Source organism: Magallana gigas, chromosome 6 (assembly GCF_963853765.1).
Source record: "Magallana gigas chromosome 6, xbMagGiga1.1, whole genome shotgun sequence".
Classification (NCBI taxonomy): Eukaryota; Metazoa; Mollusca; class Bivalvia; order Ostreida; family Ostreidae; genus Magallana; species Magallana gigas.
The window spans coordinates 41,022,073-41,042,794 of record NC_088858.1 but is presented as its reverse complement, the minus strand read 5'-3'; the positions used below and the strand labels follow the sequence as shown (position 1 = coordinate 41,042,794).

The following is a 20,722-nucleotide window of genomic DNA, read 5'->3' as shown; positions in this document are numbered from 1 at the left end:
AATCATGCAATCCCTTTTGGGATTTCAATATAAGAAATTTCATGCAGAAAAAAATGAGAAGAATATATTTATTGATAAGATAATTACCTCTCAATATAGACTACCATCATAAACCTCGCCAAACTAATTACAAGTTTGTTTGCTAGAATTAAGTCGACATTTACGTTACAAGTATCTAAACCTAAAGAACTGCTTAAAATCTCTCAATCCGGGTACTCTCTGTTAAGATAATTTATGACCTGGAAAAGGTGATCAAAGACCTTGTAGAATTTGTCTTGGAGATTATTGACCACGAGAAAACGGAAGTCAAACCTATTTCAAACATCACCCCCGAGGACAAACACCTCGTTGTTATTACAGACAAGACGCGGTACTAACAGCACTCTCTGCCATTAACGTAAGACCTCAGCCTAGCTGACTGGCGTCGTATTGAGGGTATTTGGTACAGACCAGTTTTACTTGTTGTTCTTTTTTTCTATATAAAATGTACTTACGTTGTATTACATTCTCTGTTTTCGTCTTAAAGAGGTTTTTTTTTCTATAATTTTTTTAAATGATTGAAAGTAACGTAGATTTTAATCAGTTTTATTACATCATAATGCAATCCTAAGATAATAGGTAGCATAAGTTTGTATAGAACTAAACATTTTGTGGTGCTTTATGTCATAACGATCTTGCGGTAAATGAAAGCAGGTACACTGAAATCCGACAATACAGCGGTGACTTTTACAGCCAGAGGGAAACATTGATATTTCTTTAATCACAGTCGATGATATTATTCTGTATAATGAAACATTGGCGGTATCATTTATTTATATTAATTAATGGGTTATACGGTAAAGACGAGCTCGTTGACGCTGATATATACTTGCAACTTATTGCTTTTTCCATGGTAATTGCATATCAGTAGCAATTAATTGGGCTAATTTGTTGAATTTTTGCGCAATTGGTCTATTTTTGTTTTATGTCATACTTGGTATTTATCGGGTATAAAACTTGGGCTTGTAAGGTATGACGTCATTGTTTGAAGAGATTATCTTATATTATTAGAATGTTATAATATCTTCAGTCGGGGAAGCCGATGTTTACCATAATGAAGCAGCAGTTTATTTGATAACCTTTGACAAATAAGTAGGACAAATACAAACAAAAGCTTTCAAAAATATGATTTAGTTATTCCGAGCATGCTTTTTATAATGAATATATGCTAATTTTATTTTGATCGCATTTGCCCTGTATCAGATAAACCCTTTAATTCCTATAGTTTTTTTTCCAGCAGATACCTTTTATTCTCTGTAATGCTACTCAAACACAACATTATATTTTGGGAATTAAAGGATCTTATTGTTGGATCTTGGTCTAGTATCTAGCTTTGAAAAATGTCCTTGTTGCCAATACACAACAAGGACACTCTTGGAATATTTCGTCTATTTTAGTTGCTAACAAGTAAAAAAATAGACAATTGATGAATAAAACTGCAGCCTTGAAATGTAGAATCTGCCGCCTCGACGCAGAAAAGGAGATTTCCATCGCTCCTCTGTTGTTGCTTCTTTTTGTTTTATCCCAATCCTAGATGCCATTCTGCTGTCTACGGTTTTTCTCCTCTCACGTTTTTAGTGTAGTATAACTTGCGGTGTGCTTACGTGTCTTTATATTGGAAAGCTCGGCTTTTATCTGAAGCCTACGTTTTGTTCCGCTTCGGTACTTTTTCTTTTAATAAATGCGAAATAAAATTACACCGAGGAGTTGAAATATTTAAACAATAAAATGCTTTCTTTGGCTAACGCGGGTTATGTATTTTTTCTGCAATGTCGCTACCTTCATAACCCGCATGAATCCCCAAAGAAAGCATTTTATTGTTTATATTAACATCTCTCTTTTAACTGATTAATAAATTGATTATGAAAAATAAGTAAAAATCACTAGATTACTGTTAATGTACATAAGTGAACAGCCAAATCGTCTCCTGTGAGACTGAGAGTCTGACATCATCATGATTACTTCGTGCAGTCCGTGATATTTTGTAGGTCGCTGAAGGTTTAGACAATCGATAAACAGGGCGTGTCAATTTCAGACCTGTCAATATCTTCTCAGTTTCAGCCGCTGTAGATTTCGACCAATCGATAAACGGGGCGTGTATATTTCAGTCAGGCTGTTTCTATAGAGCTATGAATTAACTATAAGTTTTCGTAAGAAATAGAGGGAATAATACTTGGTAGATGTAAATATAAAGCATTGTTTACTTGTGATATATTTTTTTAAGGAAAGGGGAATATATAAGGAATAAGGAATCATTCTTTGAGTATTATGAGGTGATAATTTTGGTCGGGGCGTGATCAAATCCAATAAGCCCGAAGGGCTTTATGATAGATTTGATCACGCCCCGACCGAAATTATCACCTCATAATATTCAAAGAATGATTCCTTTTTACTTATATTTATATAATTTTAAGCCATCGTACAATTAAATCTTTAACTATAAATAAGCAAACCCCGCCGGCGCCTCAATTTGGCGTCATTTGTATTATGGGTTATATAGTACAAAATCGATACGTAATGTTATCACAGACAAAGACACCGGATGATGTAAATATATCAGATTAAGGTCTAGGATACAAAAAAGCTTGATTAACTTCTTGACGTCAAAAAGTGTTCTTTTTGAAATTTCTTGAAAAAATGCGTCGTTTCAAGTTACTATATATATATATATATATATATATATATATATATATATATATATATATATATATATATATATATATATCATTACGAGGATTTGCTTCACCGCTTTTAGTATTGGAGTATGTTACAATGGAAGAAAAAATGTTTCTTGCATATGCCTATTCTAAATCAATCTCTAAAAATCATATTTTACATACATAGGTTGATATGAGTCTTGACAACAACACAAAGATAGAATCATATCAAAAATAATATTGGTTGATGAAAATGAACCAGAAGTACTACTAGTATTCCGGTATTAATAAAATAAATATATGCTAGTATATCTTGATCTCTCGAAGTAAAATCTGGGTCTCGTACATGTATGTACATTTTTCACTGTGTTTCACTCTTGATAACTTTGTACTTGTGTCGTACTAATCGTTATCAGTTTAGTAGTTAGATTCTTGTGACATGTGTTAATTTAGAAGATTATTCTAGATTGCATTTTAACCTTTCTTCAATTAAACTAGAAAATTGAGGAAATGAGATGAAGGCATTGAGCAAATATACTGTACACAGGATTATGTTCGCCCTGTGTTATTTTCGCCATTCTTCACTAGCAAACAGTTTCGCCTCGTCTTGAATTCGTCCAGATGCAGTTGTGTTAACATAGATACATATAGGTTATATAGGAACAAATGCTAGACTTATTTTAGATATTTTTGATTATTGGGAAAAAAGCAATGAATCAGGAATCCTCTTATTTGCCGACTTTCAGAAGGCATTCGATTCTGTTGAATGGGAGTTTCTGTTGCAGTCAATGATGAAATTTAATTTCGGCGACAATTTTGTTAAATGGATCAAAATTTTGTATACAAATCCTTATTTCTATATAAAAAACAATGGTTGGATCTCTAGAAAATGTCATATGTATAGAGGTATTAGACAAGGATGTCCTGTCTCAGCTATTTTATTTCTATTTGTAATGGAAATTTTATCAACAAGAATTAATAATTCTGATAGTGTTAATGGATTTAAAATAAGCAACACACGAAATGAAATTAAATGCATACAACATGCAGATGATAGTACTTTCCCTGTTAAGGACATAGAATCCCTTGAACATGTTGTCAAAATTATTGAAAACTTTGGGTCTGTATCAGGAACAAAGTTGAATTTATCAAAGACGGAATGTATTCCTTTAGGGGCGCTTAAACATACTATGGAAGGCGAAACAACTCTTAAAGGTATAAAAATTAATTTTGAAACAATTAAATGTCTGGGTATATATATGGGGCATAATAAAACCGAAAATAATGAAAGAAACTGGTTATGTAAACTTAAGGAATTTGAAAAAATACTTGACTCTTGGCGAAGTAGAAAATTAACTATTTTTGGAAAATGCCAGCTTATTAATTCTCTTTTAATCTCCAAGGTCTTGTACACGGCTACTATTTTAGAAAACCCTGAACAATCCTTCATAAAGAGTATTAATAAAATAATTTTCTCCTTTCTTTGGGGTAATCGAGAGCGCATCAACGTAACACCTTAATTAGAAACATAAATGAAGGCGGCATTGGTATTACAGACTTTGAATCAAAACTCAAAGCTATAAAAGCTTCTTGGGTTTCGAAAATTATTCAAAATAGAGGTAGTCTATCTTCACTCTTAAACACTTGTGTAGTAAAACATAATATCGATATTCCATTTTTGATCAATTCAAGCATTACAAAATACGAAGAATTTAAATTAAACTCCCTTCCTGTGTTCTATAAAGAGGTCCTTGTGGCCTTTAACGAATGCAAAGATATTTCATTAACCAATTTTGCTAATCAAAATATCTGGTTCAATAAAAACATATGTTTTAAGGGTAAATCTATATTTTTTTCAAGTTGGACAAAAGGTGGTTTATTACTAGTAAAAGACCTCTTTAATGAGAATGGCTTCAAAACAATAAACGACATAAAAGAATGCTTGGCATCAACAAGCAATTTTTTATGTGAGTACTTTATAGTTAAAAATGCAATAAAGTTGCACCTTTCAAGAATAGATTTACAAACCATAAATTTCACGAATTCGCTCACTAAGTCACATTTCTATTTTGAAGGAAAACTAGAAGATACTTCAAATAAAAAGTCTAAATTTTTCTACAATATTATAAACAAGAAATCCCAAAAACCTATTATGGAAAATATATGGTGTAAGGAATTCCAAATAGACAAGTACTACTTTAATGTAATCTACGAGAACAAGATTCGATCATTATTTGATAAGTCTGTATCAGAGTTTAATTATAAATTACTTCACAACTTGTTGACCACGAATCTATCGGTTAGTACATGGGATAAAAACATTAATGGGAACTGTAATAATTGCAATACGCCAGAAAATATAAAACATTTAATCTACGAGTGTGACTTGACAATGCCACTTTGGCGGAAAATTTCTCTGATACTAAATATTGATGTTACATGGAAATTGATTGTCATTGGTTTTATTTTCACGAGCAACAAATATACTCTTATCTTAGACAACACTTTGTCATTCATTGCATGCAAAATTTACAAATATAAAATGAAACGTAGAATCTTAAACGAACATGTGTCATCTGAAGATATGCGCTGTTTTTTAAAAAATGCGCTAATGCAATTGTATTTTACTGTAAAAAAATCAAAATGTGTAAAGTTAAACTTCAGCATTCTTGAAAAAATATCAAATAGTATATGATAAATGAAATATTATAAACTTTATTAATGTACTATTGTAATATACAAGAGGGAGACCTGTCCCTCTTCACATATATGCGGTAGGCAATTTTGGACTGTGATGCTGTTGTTAGTCCTGCCGCATTGCATTTACTTTTATGTTCCGATTGTATATTTATTGCTAAAAATATTTTATTGAACAGGTATGTTCCATAAATATATATACAATATTGATACGAATATTATATCAATTGGCTGAATGATACCTCCCCGAATAGTACTCTTATTTTACTTTACTATTACTTGTATCAAAATGTGTTATTTCATGTTTACGTCTAATTACATGTACGCTTTAAAAAAATACAATTATACATATTGAAGAAAACTTATACCTTGTACAATATATTTTAATGCTCTACAAATGTATATACAATATTGATACGTATATTATATCAATTGTTATTTCATATCTAAGTCTATTTACGCTTAAAAAATACAATTATAAATACTGATTCATTTATATCGCTGATTAGCATTACAGATCCAGGGGGCCCCTGGCACCCCAGGTGATGTATATATAGAGAGCCTCTGCGGAGGTATTATCTCGAATCAAAATGTACTGTGTTTAATAAATACATACAACAAAAAAAACAACAACAAAAAAACATAGATACATGTATTATTTATACAATATAAATTCGCCTGCTGAGTACGAAGGCGAAAGGGGCAAAAATAAAAAGGGGGCGAATATTTCTTTGTTTACATTATTCTTTTTTACAACAGTAAATCCCAACTTCAATTAGGAAGGTTCAGTGCACACTATTCCATTTGATGATTAATGATTGATTGATTGATGATTGATTGTTTTTGAGAGAGAAAAAATCATTGTACATCACCAAATACCCATCCCATTTTTCCTTCGGGAAATCGTAATTATTCCTTTTTATACTCTTTAACGACAAAGTCATTTTTTCAGGCAGACCATTCATAAAACAAATAGGTTAGATAGGATAATTGCCTCCCTTTCGAGTTGCACTTTTAAAATGTAGGGAAGATTAAATTTTCAAATTGATCTTAATATTCATTAGATGCCACATTAGTGAATTACGCCACAGCTAATTTCTTTTGACTAAGAAAGAATCAATATAATTTAAACTAACAACATGTAATTACGAATTTTGATGGATGCTGATATCATTTTGATTAAATTACACTACTTCTAAAGAAATATCGAAATACGATGACAGTAAAAATCGTCATCTTGCAGATAGTTTTTTTTCCCACTGACATATTTATATATCGTATGTGATTCAATTTCCTATTACAGATTTTTCATTCGTAAAACTGTGTATATCTTTCATAAAATACTAATTTGTTGGGTCTTAGATATCTGAAAACGTAAAATAACAATGGAATTCCACACCCCCAAAATTAAATCTCACCGAATTAATTTCAAAGGAAATCATTGTTTTATGTTATATTTTGTCTCGTTTGGTAATTTCTCACTTGGGATCATTGAGTCAATGAAAGCACTTCTATCAATAGCATTACGCATGAATTTCGTGGCGGTCTCATGTGTAAAATAATAAATCCTACACAGATGTTTTGAGTGTTATTGTTCAGCTACCCATTAATTAGATGTATAAAGATCAAAATGCAAAAAAATGAAGTGTGGTTGAAGACGACATAAGGCCTTTCACTGAACCAGAAATCTTGAACCTTTTTTCCTAAGACATGTTCCTTCCTGCTTTCTTACTTATGACAATAGCGGATCCAGAAAATTTTTCCGCGGGGGGGGGGGGGGGATTTCCGAGGCATATGTTTGGTAAATTTATAATGAAATTAAAAGAAATTTGCAGACCCCCCCCCCTTTAACCCCTTTAGATCCACGCATGACCAACGAAAGGTGTTTTTTTAACTCCTTTGCTCAACTCAACTTTACGGATACGTATCAACATCTATGTTTAGAGGGTACACAAAACTGTACCTTTATGATGGAAGCCATGGCTCTGCATCGTCTTTTACAGATACAGATCAAAGATAAACTTTGAAGACATTTATTGATATCCTAAAGCTAGGCATGTAATACCACGTGGGAGCCTTTGGAAATTTAAGAACCCTCTACAGATTAATGAAAAAATTGTTTTTCAGCTTTAGCATAAACTTTACGAGACCGAGTACAGTTCGAATGCGCATGCCTGCACACCTCTTCATTTTCATTCAGCCGTAGGTTCAAAGTTATAATAAGGTCTGTCAGTCTAAAACTTGCGCAAGTTTTCTTTTAAAAACGTAAGGAACCGGAGCTCCCAGACCGTCCGTCCATATTTTTTGGAGCGGGAGCTACAGACCTGCAGCTATCCTTTACATACCTATAAAAACTATCAATATTCATGAAAACGAGAAAAACACGACGAGTTAGCCCACGGTCAGTAAGCGTGTGCGAAACTGGTAAATGGCAGAGGTTTTTGACAATGCAATAATATTCTATACTGTAGTATATCAAGTTAAAAAGGAAACTGGTTGTGCTGAATATTGACTGTAACATGTAAAAGTACAGGTTACATGCAAATATACTGGGTTACATTTTAGTCGGGGAATTCATGTTTATCAATTTCTTTTCCATTAGTTTCAAAGATATGGAAAAGATCATTACTTTTCCGTTATAATTGTAGCTTTCAAAATTGTGTTTCAGTGGTAGAAATAGTTGGATTTCAGCAGGGAGATAGAATGTTATTCACAAAATAGAGAAATAAAAGTATTTTAGATAAAATTATATACACTTGTAGATCTTTTACCAAACATCTTCTGAATACTAAGTAAGAATCTTCAGGTTTAGAGAATGATATAAGTAATCAATTAAATCATCAGTCATTATCATATAAAATTTATATTATTTTATTTTATGATTACATATATTTCTTTCATAAATGACAGGACACCCCCCCCCCCCTAAATGTCGTGGCTTAGAATGATTCCCTGCACAATCTCTTGCGTAATTGGATACAAGGTCATCTTACTGTGTCGTGGCCGAACGATTAAAAAACCACAATAGTTCTGTACCAGTGTACACTGTATATGTCAGTCATTACACTTTGCATCTATTTCAAGGTTATTTACCTTAATACTGGGTAAAAGAATGAATCACGAGAACACCTGTGCTGTTTTAGGGTATGTCCTTTTGTAAAGGTCGCTATAATCACCAGAAGGCTGCATTTTTAAAAAATAAAATATGGAGATGGCAAAGAATTATGTATGTAATGGTCTTTTAATTAAGGAGAATAAAGGGATTCATTCTGTACATCATTACCAAATAAAGGATTTCCAATCCATGAATTTTACGACATTGCTGTTCATCGACTGTCGTAATCCTTCCCCGACCACGTGACAACGATATAGCCATTGATCAACGGTCATGGCTTCCGTTTGCGATTGACTTCATACTTTTTTGCAGCTACGTTCATTGAATTTTAGATGTTTTCCCGATTTTATTTTATTTTTTCAAGTTTCCGGTTCTTTCAGGTAGCATCGTCTTTTTAGTGCTGTTATTGATGCACAAATCAATTGAGTAACTGAAACATGTTACATTTCTCATTGCAAATCCCATTGTAAATTTGGTGTTGATATTTCCTGCATATAGCCGTGCATTTATAAAAAAAAAAGTCGAAACTCTCTCTCTCTCTCTCTCTCTCTCTCTCTCTCTCTCTCTCTCTCTCTCTCTCTCTCTCTCTCTCTCTCTCAAAACAGTGCTTCACTCTCAACAAAGCTTAATTTCGTTACGATATTTTAATAATAAAATAGTTGTGTTTAATTCTACTTTGCAAAAAAAAAATAACTTGATACAATAAATAAACGTGTAAATAAACATCGGGTGAATGAATACTTTATCCTATTCACTCGTTTTGTTTGAAGAGAACTTTATGTTTATTATCATGATTGTGCCAATCCTGATAAAAATGAAGGATTTCAGCCTACGTTTCAAACTCGGTGACATACTGAAATATTTGTTATCCGGAAACATCCGAATTCCTCTTTTCATATCATCAGCGCGTGCATTGAAAACCTTCCTGGTTTTTCACAATTAAATGTGAGATACTATCTACCCTTGGTTTCTCCCGCATTTAATTCAATCCTTTCAGTATGTTGTCACGATTTTTTCCTCCAAGGGAGAAAAGTACACATTGCAATTTGCTGTCTACCACATATGGGGCGCCGTTTTAATATTTTTTATATAAAAAAAATAACATCCATTTTCTGATATTATAAATTCGTTTTTTGATATCAGGAATTTTTTTTCCATATCAGAAATTCAAACTGATTTTTCAATATCAAAATTTATATTTTCTGATATCACAATTACAAATAAAAATGGCGAATAGATTTCACATATTTAATGAATACTCCCTTGACCCAAAAGTAAATAATTAAACCACAGAACCCGATTTGCGTTCTAAAATTGGTGGTTTTCGTTTGAAGATTTATTTAATGTAAGAATTTAATTTATATATTAAAAGCACTACTTGTACGCCAGTGTAATGCCTTTTTTTATCATGCAACGCCATCATTTATTTTAGGATTGTCTCAGTATTTACAGCAAATCGCAAAGAAAGCAGTGCTAATCATTGAATATGTGAACAAACTTGCCAAAGTGAAATCAGATTTGAAATTATACATACTTTATCATTCTTAACATGCATCTACAGGTTTGAAACATGTTTTTACGAGACTACAAAGTTGCATCACAGGGAACATTCATTGAGTTGATAGTAATTCTATGTTTTTTCTGATATCAAAAATCGATTATTTGATATCATAATATAAAAATGATTTTTGGATATCAAAAAATGATATCTTGATATCAAGTATTCGATTTTTTTTTTCATATGAAAAAATTACCTTTTATTCATAATATCAACAAATAGATTTGTCTGATTTCATAAAATAATTTTTCATATAGAATTCGAATTTCTGAAATCAAAAAATAATTTGATGATGTCAGAAAATTTTTTGATATCAAGAATTATTTTTTGATATAAAATTGTTTTGATGTCAATAATTCGAATAAATGATATCATTTTTTTATATCAGAAAATACCTCACAAATATTAAAACAACGTCTTATATAAATGCAATTCATAAGCAGCACACAAAGTGATGACAGTACATTTTTCTACATATGAGTCTTGTTCATATGATTATCGCAGTTTAGTCTGACAAGTAATCGGCTGATTCAATAGCAATTAACATCATATAAATGTACTTTAGTTCAAGGAGCATTTCATTCAAGATTGAATTCTATTTGGCTCCTTCTTTCTGGGGTAAGTAAGCATATTACTGCCAGTGGGAAATATTGAACCTCTTGTAAAGTTTTCAAATTTAATAAAGACAACTTATGCAAATTGTTTCAGGGTAGCATGGATCGATGATAGGGTGATTTGTACTACAACAGTTCTTTGCCGGAAGTCGGCCATCATCTGTTTAGAGATCCAGTTTGTTCGTTGCAATCAGCATCGATCACCAATAAGTTTCTAAGACGTTTTGCGTGTAAGGTTTGTATGAATACTGATGTACTCTCTTGATAATGGAAATGCCGAGAGACGGTTAGATGTCAAAACATTTAATTAGCACCGAATGAAATTATGAATGAAATCTTTTCTGATTCGCCAGTCAATGGGGATGCGTATTTCGCACGCCAATTGATTGAAATGCCATTTAGAGAACGAATTACGAGCCAATCTTTAGTTTGTAGACCGGAAGCGGAAATTGGGGCCTATTTTTTAAAAAGAAGAGTACAAAGTTTCTCTCTCTCTCTCTCTCTCTCTCTCTCTCTCTCTTAACACTTTTTTTTACCTCTTATTTGAATTATCAATCTCTCTTTTTTCTTTCTCCCTCTTTCGAAGGGGAGAGAGAGAGAGAGAGAGAGAGAGAGAGGGAGAGAGAGAGAGAGAGAGAGAGAGAGAGAGATTGTGGAATAGTAGGTCATTACAGTTTAACCGAAATAAAAAGACTTCAGGTAAAATGTTAATGGTTTACCCTTTATTGTTGCTTTTTTTAACCAAAGCTCAAATGGAATTAAATGTTGAAATAACATTTATTTTGTCCATGAAGAGACATTGCAACAACTGTGAGATGGGATCTACAAGGCCAATGCATACAAAGATTATATCATCTGTTCTATCAAAGTATAGGACTTTTACTAGTATACCTATCAAACCCTGTAGGGACTAGCCGTAATTATTTTGCTTGTTTTGTCAGTCACGTTAAGTACATGTACATGATTGGAGTTTTCCAACCCTAGATTAAACAAATGTGTATCCAAGATTCAGCGCACTGTTATTGTCTTGACACAAGGATGAGAGTTCCACTTCAAGTTGAACTGCAGATAACGCAAGAGCTGTCTCAGTGCTGCGGTTCGTAACGTGACAGGAAAGGGTGACATGATTGAACGTATTGTTTTGTTTTTCGGAACAAATAATGTTGCACGGTTCGGTTCAATGTCACGTGTCCATGTAACGACACGTGACAACAAAAGTTGCATTACATGGTGAAATTGCTCACATGTATATCATTCTTTCTTTGATGAGGCCATTTGTTTCTTTTGGAAGGCCATTTACACCCTGAGTCAAATTGATATTTCTATTGGAATACCTTTGAGATATGTTTGCAGCTGATCTGTAACTTATAAAAACTTATCGTGTAGCAATGAAAACATTTTTCCATTTCAATTGTTTAAACTTTTCATGGGATTAATTTGTGGTTTATTTTAGGTGTATAAAGCGTAGATACGGTATACGCATGCTTAGTACACATAATGTTCCGATTTTACATTTAATCCCTTCAATAAAGTGAACATGGAATGCTTGTATTAATCGTAAAATAACAGAATAAAACGTGCATTGTTATTGTAATGAAAAAGACAAAAAGGACAATAATAACCATTGACTTCTATCATGATAGTTCCGTCTTCAACTTCATCGACTTTAGAGAGCCAGGAGTGCAGGAAGTGGATCTTGATTTGATATGTCATTCCAATTTTATTACCAAAAACAGAGAAGAGGCACAGCTATTTTGTTTGCTTGTATTTGATTTTGCAACACAGGCAGAGAACCCCATCCTTTGAATTAACGACTGCGTCTATACAGATTCTTTATTGGTGTCACTGTTTTATTAATAATCAAAAGTTTGCAATAATTATTTTCACTTAATCTTGTTTTCATCTATGGGTTGTTTATCGAAGCAGTTGCCATATCTGAGTTGTTTTTAAATATTGATAAATATCCGTACAATAAAAACATGCAGAATTGTTAATCTGTAAACAGCCAATTTTTTTTATTTCGATTTTGCAAATTTTAATATGTTTATAAAATTTGTTCTGGTCATTTTCATAGTGATTGTCGACGGTTTAATGTATGTTCTTTGAATTTCATATTTATAAATTAATGATAGCTGTGACTCAGTAGAACGCATCATTTAGCAGTGAGATGTTGATTTCTGTTCCCAAGCATTTGTCAAGTTACTGAGTTAGTCAGTTATCATAATTCCTTGTTTCCTTGTACATGTGTATCTGCATGTACAAAAACATCAGTTTCATACTTAGAGCTTTGGTTCTGTCTGGTAAGTTACTAGTAATTGCATGGAAATCAGACAGCGTTTTAGAAAAATATTCTAACATTGTTTAATTACATGTATATATGATGTGCCTCGATAAATGTTACACAAACAACCTGAAACTTTCAGCTATCAAATAATCAATGAGGGATCAAATAGGCTGTGTGTTGAAATTAAAATATAAAATAAAATACCCCTTGCACCATTTGACTTTCCAAAGTGTACGGTCCAGAGTCGGTGTTTTACACCAAGTCCCAAACCTACTCGACGGCACTCAATCTAGACGACGAGATACTACTTATGGACTTATAGGAGCAATAACCTAGAGAGGATATCCTCTGCCCAGCCATATTGCTTATGAATTTGTTTTACATCAATACTAGACCATTGGAACGTTGAAAGATGTTTTGTTCTTGCAGTTCTTCAAAGAGAGATCGGCTAAGCTGATTATATGATTTGTGTAAACATTAAATAGACATCTGTTCCCTTTCAAACTATCCTCTTCTTTAACTTGGTAAATCAATTGATATAATGGCACATACATTGGACTCGTGCTATTAATGAATCAGATAAGATTTTTTTCCTTTTAACTTTATAAATCCTAAATCATATTGGGGTCTTAACTTTTTATGTCATTTGGTCGCCTTCTTATTATCGATAAAGTCGGACATAGAACATGACTTTCTTGTTTAAAATCGTCCATTTGAAAATACAGTTTTCATGATACTATATTTGTAAATTATCATCATGGTTTATCGTATTATATTTATAGTTTTACTGGACCTCAGTATTTCAACACATGGTCAAGTTTGTGAGCCTCAAAACTGCATTGTGAACGAATGGAGCGATTGGTCTGGCTGTTCAAACACCTGCGGATACTCGGGAACCAAAACTAGAGATAGATTAATACTGCAACAGTCTTCGTGCGGGGGCAAATGTGACCTCAATTTAACAGAAACAACAGAATGCAATAGAAAGTGTTGTCCACAGGATTGTGTGTATAGCGAGTGGACAAACTGGAAATTTCTCTATTTTTCATTTAATTGTTCGGAAGGGGGAGAGAGGTACGTGTTCCACAGGGGTAGGACAATAGAAACTGAAAGTACGTGTGGGGGCGTGTCATGTTCCGAAAACCTCAAGGAAATAAAATGTGGTCATCTTAAGTGTTACAGAGAATGTGTGCTGGGCATGTGGTCGTTTTGGAGCTCCTGCGAAGGACCATGCGAGCAAACGGGTGTTCGAAATCGTACTAAAATAATTAAGCAAGAGCCGAGTTGTGGAGCGGATCCATGCCCGCCACTTGAAGAACAGGAGAAGTGTATTGCGGGATGTTGTCCCGTAGATTGCCAGCTCGGGGAGTGGAGCGCCTGGACGGACTGTAACACGACTTGTGGGCGGTCCAATCGAACACGCACGCGGTTTGTCCAGGCCCTGGAGTGTGGCGGACAACCATGTTCTGAGGAGCCAGTGTCAGAGGATAGGGAGGAATGTGAAAGCTACCAAAATGTGGATTGTGTGGTACGAATTGTTTTAAAATTGGCTCAAACTTAATTTGTACAGAATCATAATTCAAGTGAAAAAAGGCACCGGATACAGTACATTATACATAATCATACTTGTATCCCAATTTATCACCGTGGTAAAAGGTTTGCTTGTTATGGTTATATACATGTACCTCGTCATATCATATAGCGTTACACCAAAGTTTATTTCAAACCTGGAAAAGAAACACCACCTCACCCCCCCCCCCCTTTCCCCTCTGTATTAGAGTTTCTATAAAATCAATTTGATCATTTTTTGATCACTGAAATCCAATCTTGGTGAAATAGAATACCTCCGTTTTCGGTAATGGTTGCAGAAAAAAACTTTTTCCTTACTCCACATAAGTCAAGTTTTTACATAAATCTTGATCATACGTGGCTCCGGTGTATGTACATTGCACATTCCAATAAGCAGATGACATTTTCACAAAAATATCTTACGATTAATACATCATTGTGTTTCTTGCACACAATATCTTAGCCTAAGAGATGTTAAGTTTAACTTTTGTCCAACTTTTTGTTAAGTTTGTTGATAATATGGTCGATATTAACCAGTTTTGGAGGAAAAAAAGTTTTCGAAGTGCGTCAATTTGCTGCTAATTTTAACACACTTTAAAAGTGTTTTTTTTCTTCAAAATTTGATCAAAATATATCCCTTGTCTATAAGGATTCGAATTGCGTTTGTTTATATCTACCCTTTGATAAAGAAATATGTTTCAACCAAATATTTTATGAAACATATGTATACCAGTTATTTCGTCATACATGTATTTTAGGTTACACTTTTGCTATACAGTTTTGTTTGTATTATATTTACATCTACCAAGTATTATTCCCTCTATTTCTTATGGAAACTTATAGTTAATTCATAGCTCTATCGAGACAGCCAGATTGAAATCTACACGCCCCGGTTATTGATTGGTCGAAATCTACAGCGGCTGAAACTGACAAGAAAGTGACAGGACCAAACTTGATACGCCAAGTTTATCGATTGGTCGAGACCTACTTACGTACATTAACAGTAATTTAGTGAATTTTACTTACTTTTCGTAATCAATTTATCAAATGGCTAAAAGAAAGATGTTAATATAAACAATAAAATGCTTTCTTTGATGATTCATTCGGGTAATGAAGGTAGCGATCATTGCAGAAAAAAATTACATAACCCGCTAACGCGGGTTATGTATTTTTTCTGCAATGTCGCTACCTTCATATCCCGAATGAATCACCAAAGTTTAAATAAGGAGACCAGTGTAGAAGGACATGTAGTCTGGCCCCGTTGCAATAACACTCAGTCGATCTCGCTTTTGATCTCAATCTCACTTTTCCACTATATGTTCCATTGGTAAAAGTAAGACTGAGATAAAAAGTGAGCTTGTCGAACTTTTATGGCCCCGGGGACTGGCCTCAGGATCATGAAGCAATTTCAGGCTTAAGTCAAAATTTCAACCAGTCATAAAATAATGGTTTCTCATAAAATGACAATGGAAATTTGTAATTGACAACATTATATTAAGACACTTTTAAATAGCATTTCAATTCTGTCAGTGTTTTCAATCAAGGGATATCAAGTTTACAATTTTTGACTTAAGTCTACTTTTTTTCATGATCCTGTGGCCAGGTGTTTTTTTTTGTAACCAATGGTCATTCTGTAGTCTCGTGAGGATATGACTTAATTAATATCAAATGTCTGAGTGTCATTTTTGGGGAGAGAAATTTAGTCACGATTTTAAATAGTTGGGAGAGGGGGGTGTAATAAGCAGTGAAAAATAATTATAGATCATAGATTACTTAAGTTAAAAAAAATATAGCAATAATAGGTTCGTCTTGACTATTGGCTTATACATGTATGTACATGTACTTTTCAATGACGAAACTCGCCTACTCAATAGCATACAAAAAATGAAAAGTGCAATATCTACCAATATACATGTAACGAGAAATTATCGCGTAATTAAGACACACTTTTTCTTGTTATTGCCTAGATAAGTACACGCTTTCCTGATAACGGGAATAATTTGATAAATTGATTGAATAAGCTAAGGATATTGCATCAAGAGATAGTAAACTCCCCCAAACATCATAAATTACGGTACATGTATGTTTTTGGTGAATACATGTACTTGTTTTTGTAATACATGTACTATTATCTATTAGGAAGCGTAGTTCATGTACTTATATAATAGCTATTTTTGTATAGTTTTCAAAGTATATGTACTAGTATTCATGGAGCATACTATAAAAAAGAACATGTTTGATTTCGTTCAACTGCAAGGGTGTTTATTTAGATATGCAAGTCAGCCACAATTAAACAATAAAATGCTCTCTTGGTGATTCATTCGATATACATGTATATATCATATAAAGATGACAACATTGCAGAAAAATAAAAACATATATATTTCTTTCTTTTTTTGGCAATGATCGCTACATTCAAAGTTCGCCTGCATCATCAAAGAAAGCATTTTATTGTTTTATTTACATCTTTCTTTTAACAAATTAATAAATCGTTTGTATAAAAAAAAGAAAGAAAAAGTAAGTAAAATTGATTAATTTACTGTTCATGTACATCAGAACGTTGGCTAAAATAACCAGCCAAATCGTCTCATATGGGAATTGGACTCTGACATCATCATGATTACATGTATTTCGTGCAGTCCGTGATTTTTCGACCAATCGATGAAAGGTGCGTGTAGATTTCAGTCTTGTCAGTTTCTATTGAACTATAAGATTTCGTTCGAAACAGGAAACTTAGTCGGACGGTAGATGTAAATATAAAATCATTAAACAGTTAAAGTTTTGATCTAGTTAAACTAATACAATCGATTAATTAACATAGCATAAATATCGTATCGACAGTACAAATATCTTTACTATAAAAAACCCGAATAATCAATTACCAGATTACCGAGTTATAAAATTTGAAATTAATATAAGGAAAAAATCCAATTTTATGACAAACATTATCGCCCTTATTCATTTCCAGATTTAATTTTACTTAAAATTTAATGACCATAATTATTTTGGATTGCTTATATAAACAGATAAATACATGTATAAATGTGGTGCAGTTTTAAAAGGAGAAACAGTTCAAATAAAAAAAAAACAAGATAAAGAGAATCGCGTAGAACTTGACAGTAAAGATCATTCTAAAAAAAACTTCGGAAGAGATTTTCTGAAAAATTTACAACCTAGGTTGCATGTGCAGGTGACAGAACGCCATTAGCGAGCCTACATTCCTCACGTGAGCACTACTTTTGTAGGTCAGTCCGTGGTCTGGTTGGGGTGTCTGTAGTTTGACAAATGGCTTCTGTGGCGAGGGATCGAGAAATAGAACACGGACAGTTGTGGTAGACCCAGAATGTCGGGGAAACATCTGCCCTGATCTAGTGGAGAATGGGGTTTGCTACGGTCCTTGCTGTCGGCAGGATTGCGAGGTCTCTGAGTGGAAATCCTGGACGTACTGCTCGACATCTTGCGGTCACGGAATCAGGTACACTGCATGCTACTTTCACAGGAGCTCATCCCATACGATCTTTTAATACCACTCATTAACCTTAAACTTTTTTAAAGTATAGGGGTGGCAAACAAGATCGTGACGAGCTCCCTGAGAATATATTCATCAAATAATTTTCCATACAAACCAATTATCAACGCTATTATAGACTTTCACCTATTTTCACATGCAGATCGAATTTGTCTCCCTTCAAAGATGGACAGACATGTTAAACAGGTTGGGACCAATCGCCCAAATGGGATATAATATAGCCCATTTGGGATATAATAGCCCAAATGGGATATAAATTTAAAGTGCAAAAAATAAAAATTTCAAAATCAAAATTTTTATTTTTTGCACTTTAAAGGGGCATGGTCACGATTTTGGTCAAATACTATTTTTCTGTTTTTATTATTTATAATGCTTTAGAAATGCATTTCAAATGATGAAATGGAATTTGAGATTAAATCGTAGAGTTATAAGCGAGATACTGAGCTCACAATTCTTTATCTTGTAAACAAGGCTCGTGCCCTGTTTTTGTTTACAAAGGTTCAATAAACCAGTAAAAAATCTTTTTCAAACTGATTTGTCTATCATCTTATTCATGTTAAGCATAAAGAAACAGCTCCTAACGTTTAACACATTCATTTTAGGTCTAAAACTGGAATTTTAACTTCAACATTCAAAATGTAAACAAAAGCTTTGTTTACATAACAAAGTATTGTAAGCTCTGTAACTCCCTTATAACTCAACGAATGACACTCAAATTTTGGTTCCATGTTCAAAATGCCTCATTGAAGCATTGTAAACATTAAAATCGGAAAAATAATTTTTGACAAAAATCGTGACCATGTCCCTTTAAATTTATATCCCATTTGGGCTATTATAATACCCAAACAGGCTATTATATCCAATTTGGCCGATTGGTCCCAACCTGTTAAAGGTAACAAAACTTGTCATGGACAAGGTTATACATAAATACAATATCTGTAATACATGTTTAAGAATTAAATAAACATTATACAATATTTCACTAACATTTTACTTTTTAAAATTTTTTTCAAATTACATTTTCATATTTGTTCTGTTCAATCACTAGCTCTCTAAGAAATTTTAGCAAATTAAGCTGAATTGCAAACTTCAAACTTCAGAAAAAGAGGTATAGTGCACTTAATATACGATTTTGCCTCAAATATTGCCTTTTGTAAACATCGGACATTTTCAATATTATACAATATTTAGTTTAAATATAACCAAAGAAACGCAAATTACACAATCACCTTGATGAAAGAGTCTTAATTATCTTACATGACATAATTAAAATATTCAGGTTTTGTTACGGATATATAGGAAAGTAGTTAATATACAAAAAAAAAATTGGATATTTGACTATTTGAACCACTCTAAACCAAAGACATCCGATTAAAATTATGTTCTACAGGTATTGTAGTACACGTTTACATTGAATTGGTTTTGGTTTAACGTGGTCTTCGTACTGAAAATTAGACAAATATTTCAATTAAATATCATTAGATTTATTCAATTTTGTGATCCAAGGGAAAATCCACAAGTCGGACGGTATCCGTAATAAAAGTTTTATGAAAACCCCGAAAACTCTAAACCTGCTGAATTGTGTGCAAAGTGAACATTTGTATACCGATAACAATCACAGGCACCTGACGTTGGAAATATTTTTTTACAATAAGATTCCAAGAACTTTGACAATAAAAAGATTTGTCACGGTCGCCATTTTGATTTTCAAGACCGATTTATCTGACACGATTTTCGTCATTTGAGATTCATGCAAAAGTAATAGGTAAAAATAAATCCGTTCGCCACTTACTACTTTTTTGTGTAATCTCATGCATCACCTACACGAATTACGGTACAACCGTTCCTTTCATTAAAAATCATACTCTGAAAATCAGAGACATAAATAACAGAGATTGTCAACTCTGCCATTAGTGTGTAAATGTTACAGGGCAACTTTACTTTGAGAACTACAAGTGCAACAGCAATCATTAAAAGTCATTAAATTTCAACCTGATAATCAACATGAACTTCTAAATATTTTAAGCATGTTTTATTTATGAAATATTTACAAAAACTCTTTATTTAGTTTTTAAATTCCTTTTTTTTTTAAAACTTACTGACTTTTCACAAAGTAATGGTAATGCATTACTTTACTCATGTAATGGTAATGTAATGCATTACTTCAAGAAAATTAAGTAATGGTAATGGTAATTTAATGCCCTAATTCATGAAGTAATGGTAATGTAATGCATTATTTTACAATGTAATTCACCCCATGCAAGCCTGATTCCAACTAAGCCGGAAAACATGAACATTAACCACTAACTTTCTTCAATCGATAAGATTGTATATATCATATGATGTATAAGTCTTCCAAAATGTATAATCTATTATAGATTTTGCTTACAATGCGTTGTTTAAAATTTAAATTCAGTTTAATCAACTAAAGAGCCAACGAACGAGAAGGCAAATTCAGACTTGTTTTTATTTTCTTTGTACAAAATTCCTTTAGACTCTGAGACGAACAACAGTCATACCGCAAGTAGACTGGAAGCCAATGAAACACCTATTTAATTTGTAAAACATCTGTGTATAACCCGTCCAGATTTTAACTTCGGCTTGCACATGAAGTTTGGTAGTATATGGTGAAAGATTGTCAAAATAAAATTCAAAACTTT

The 20,722-nt window shown here is 32.8% G+C and overlaps 1 protein-coding gene across 1 annotated transcript in view; it reads left to right on the top strand.

Moving 5' to 3' along the window:
• Positions 1-13,630: 13,630 nt before the first annotated feature.
• Positions 13,631-20,722, top strand: part of LOC105330795 (protocadherin Fat 4) — a 54,700-nt gene continuing 47,608 nt past the window's right edge. Inside the window, exons 1-2 of the mRNA XM_066086928.1 lie at positions 13,631-14,492; positions 17,779-18,008. Coding sequence (XP_065943000.1) covers positions 13,722-14,492; positions 17,779-18,008 — 1,001 coding nt within the window. The 5' untranslated portion in view covers positions 13,631-13,721. The remainder of the gene's footprint in view (positions 14,493-17,778; positions 18,009-20,722) is intronic.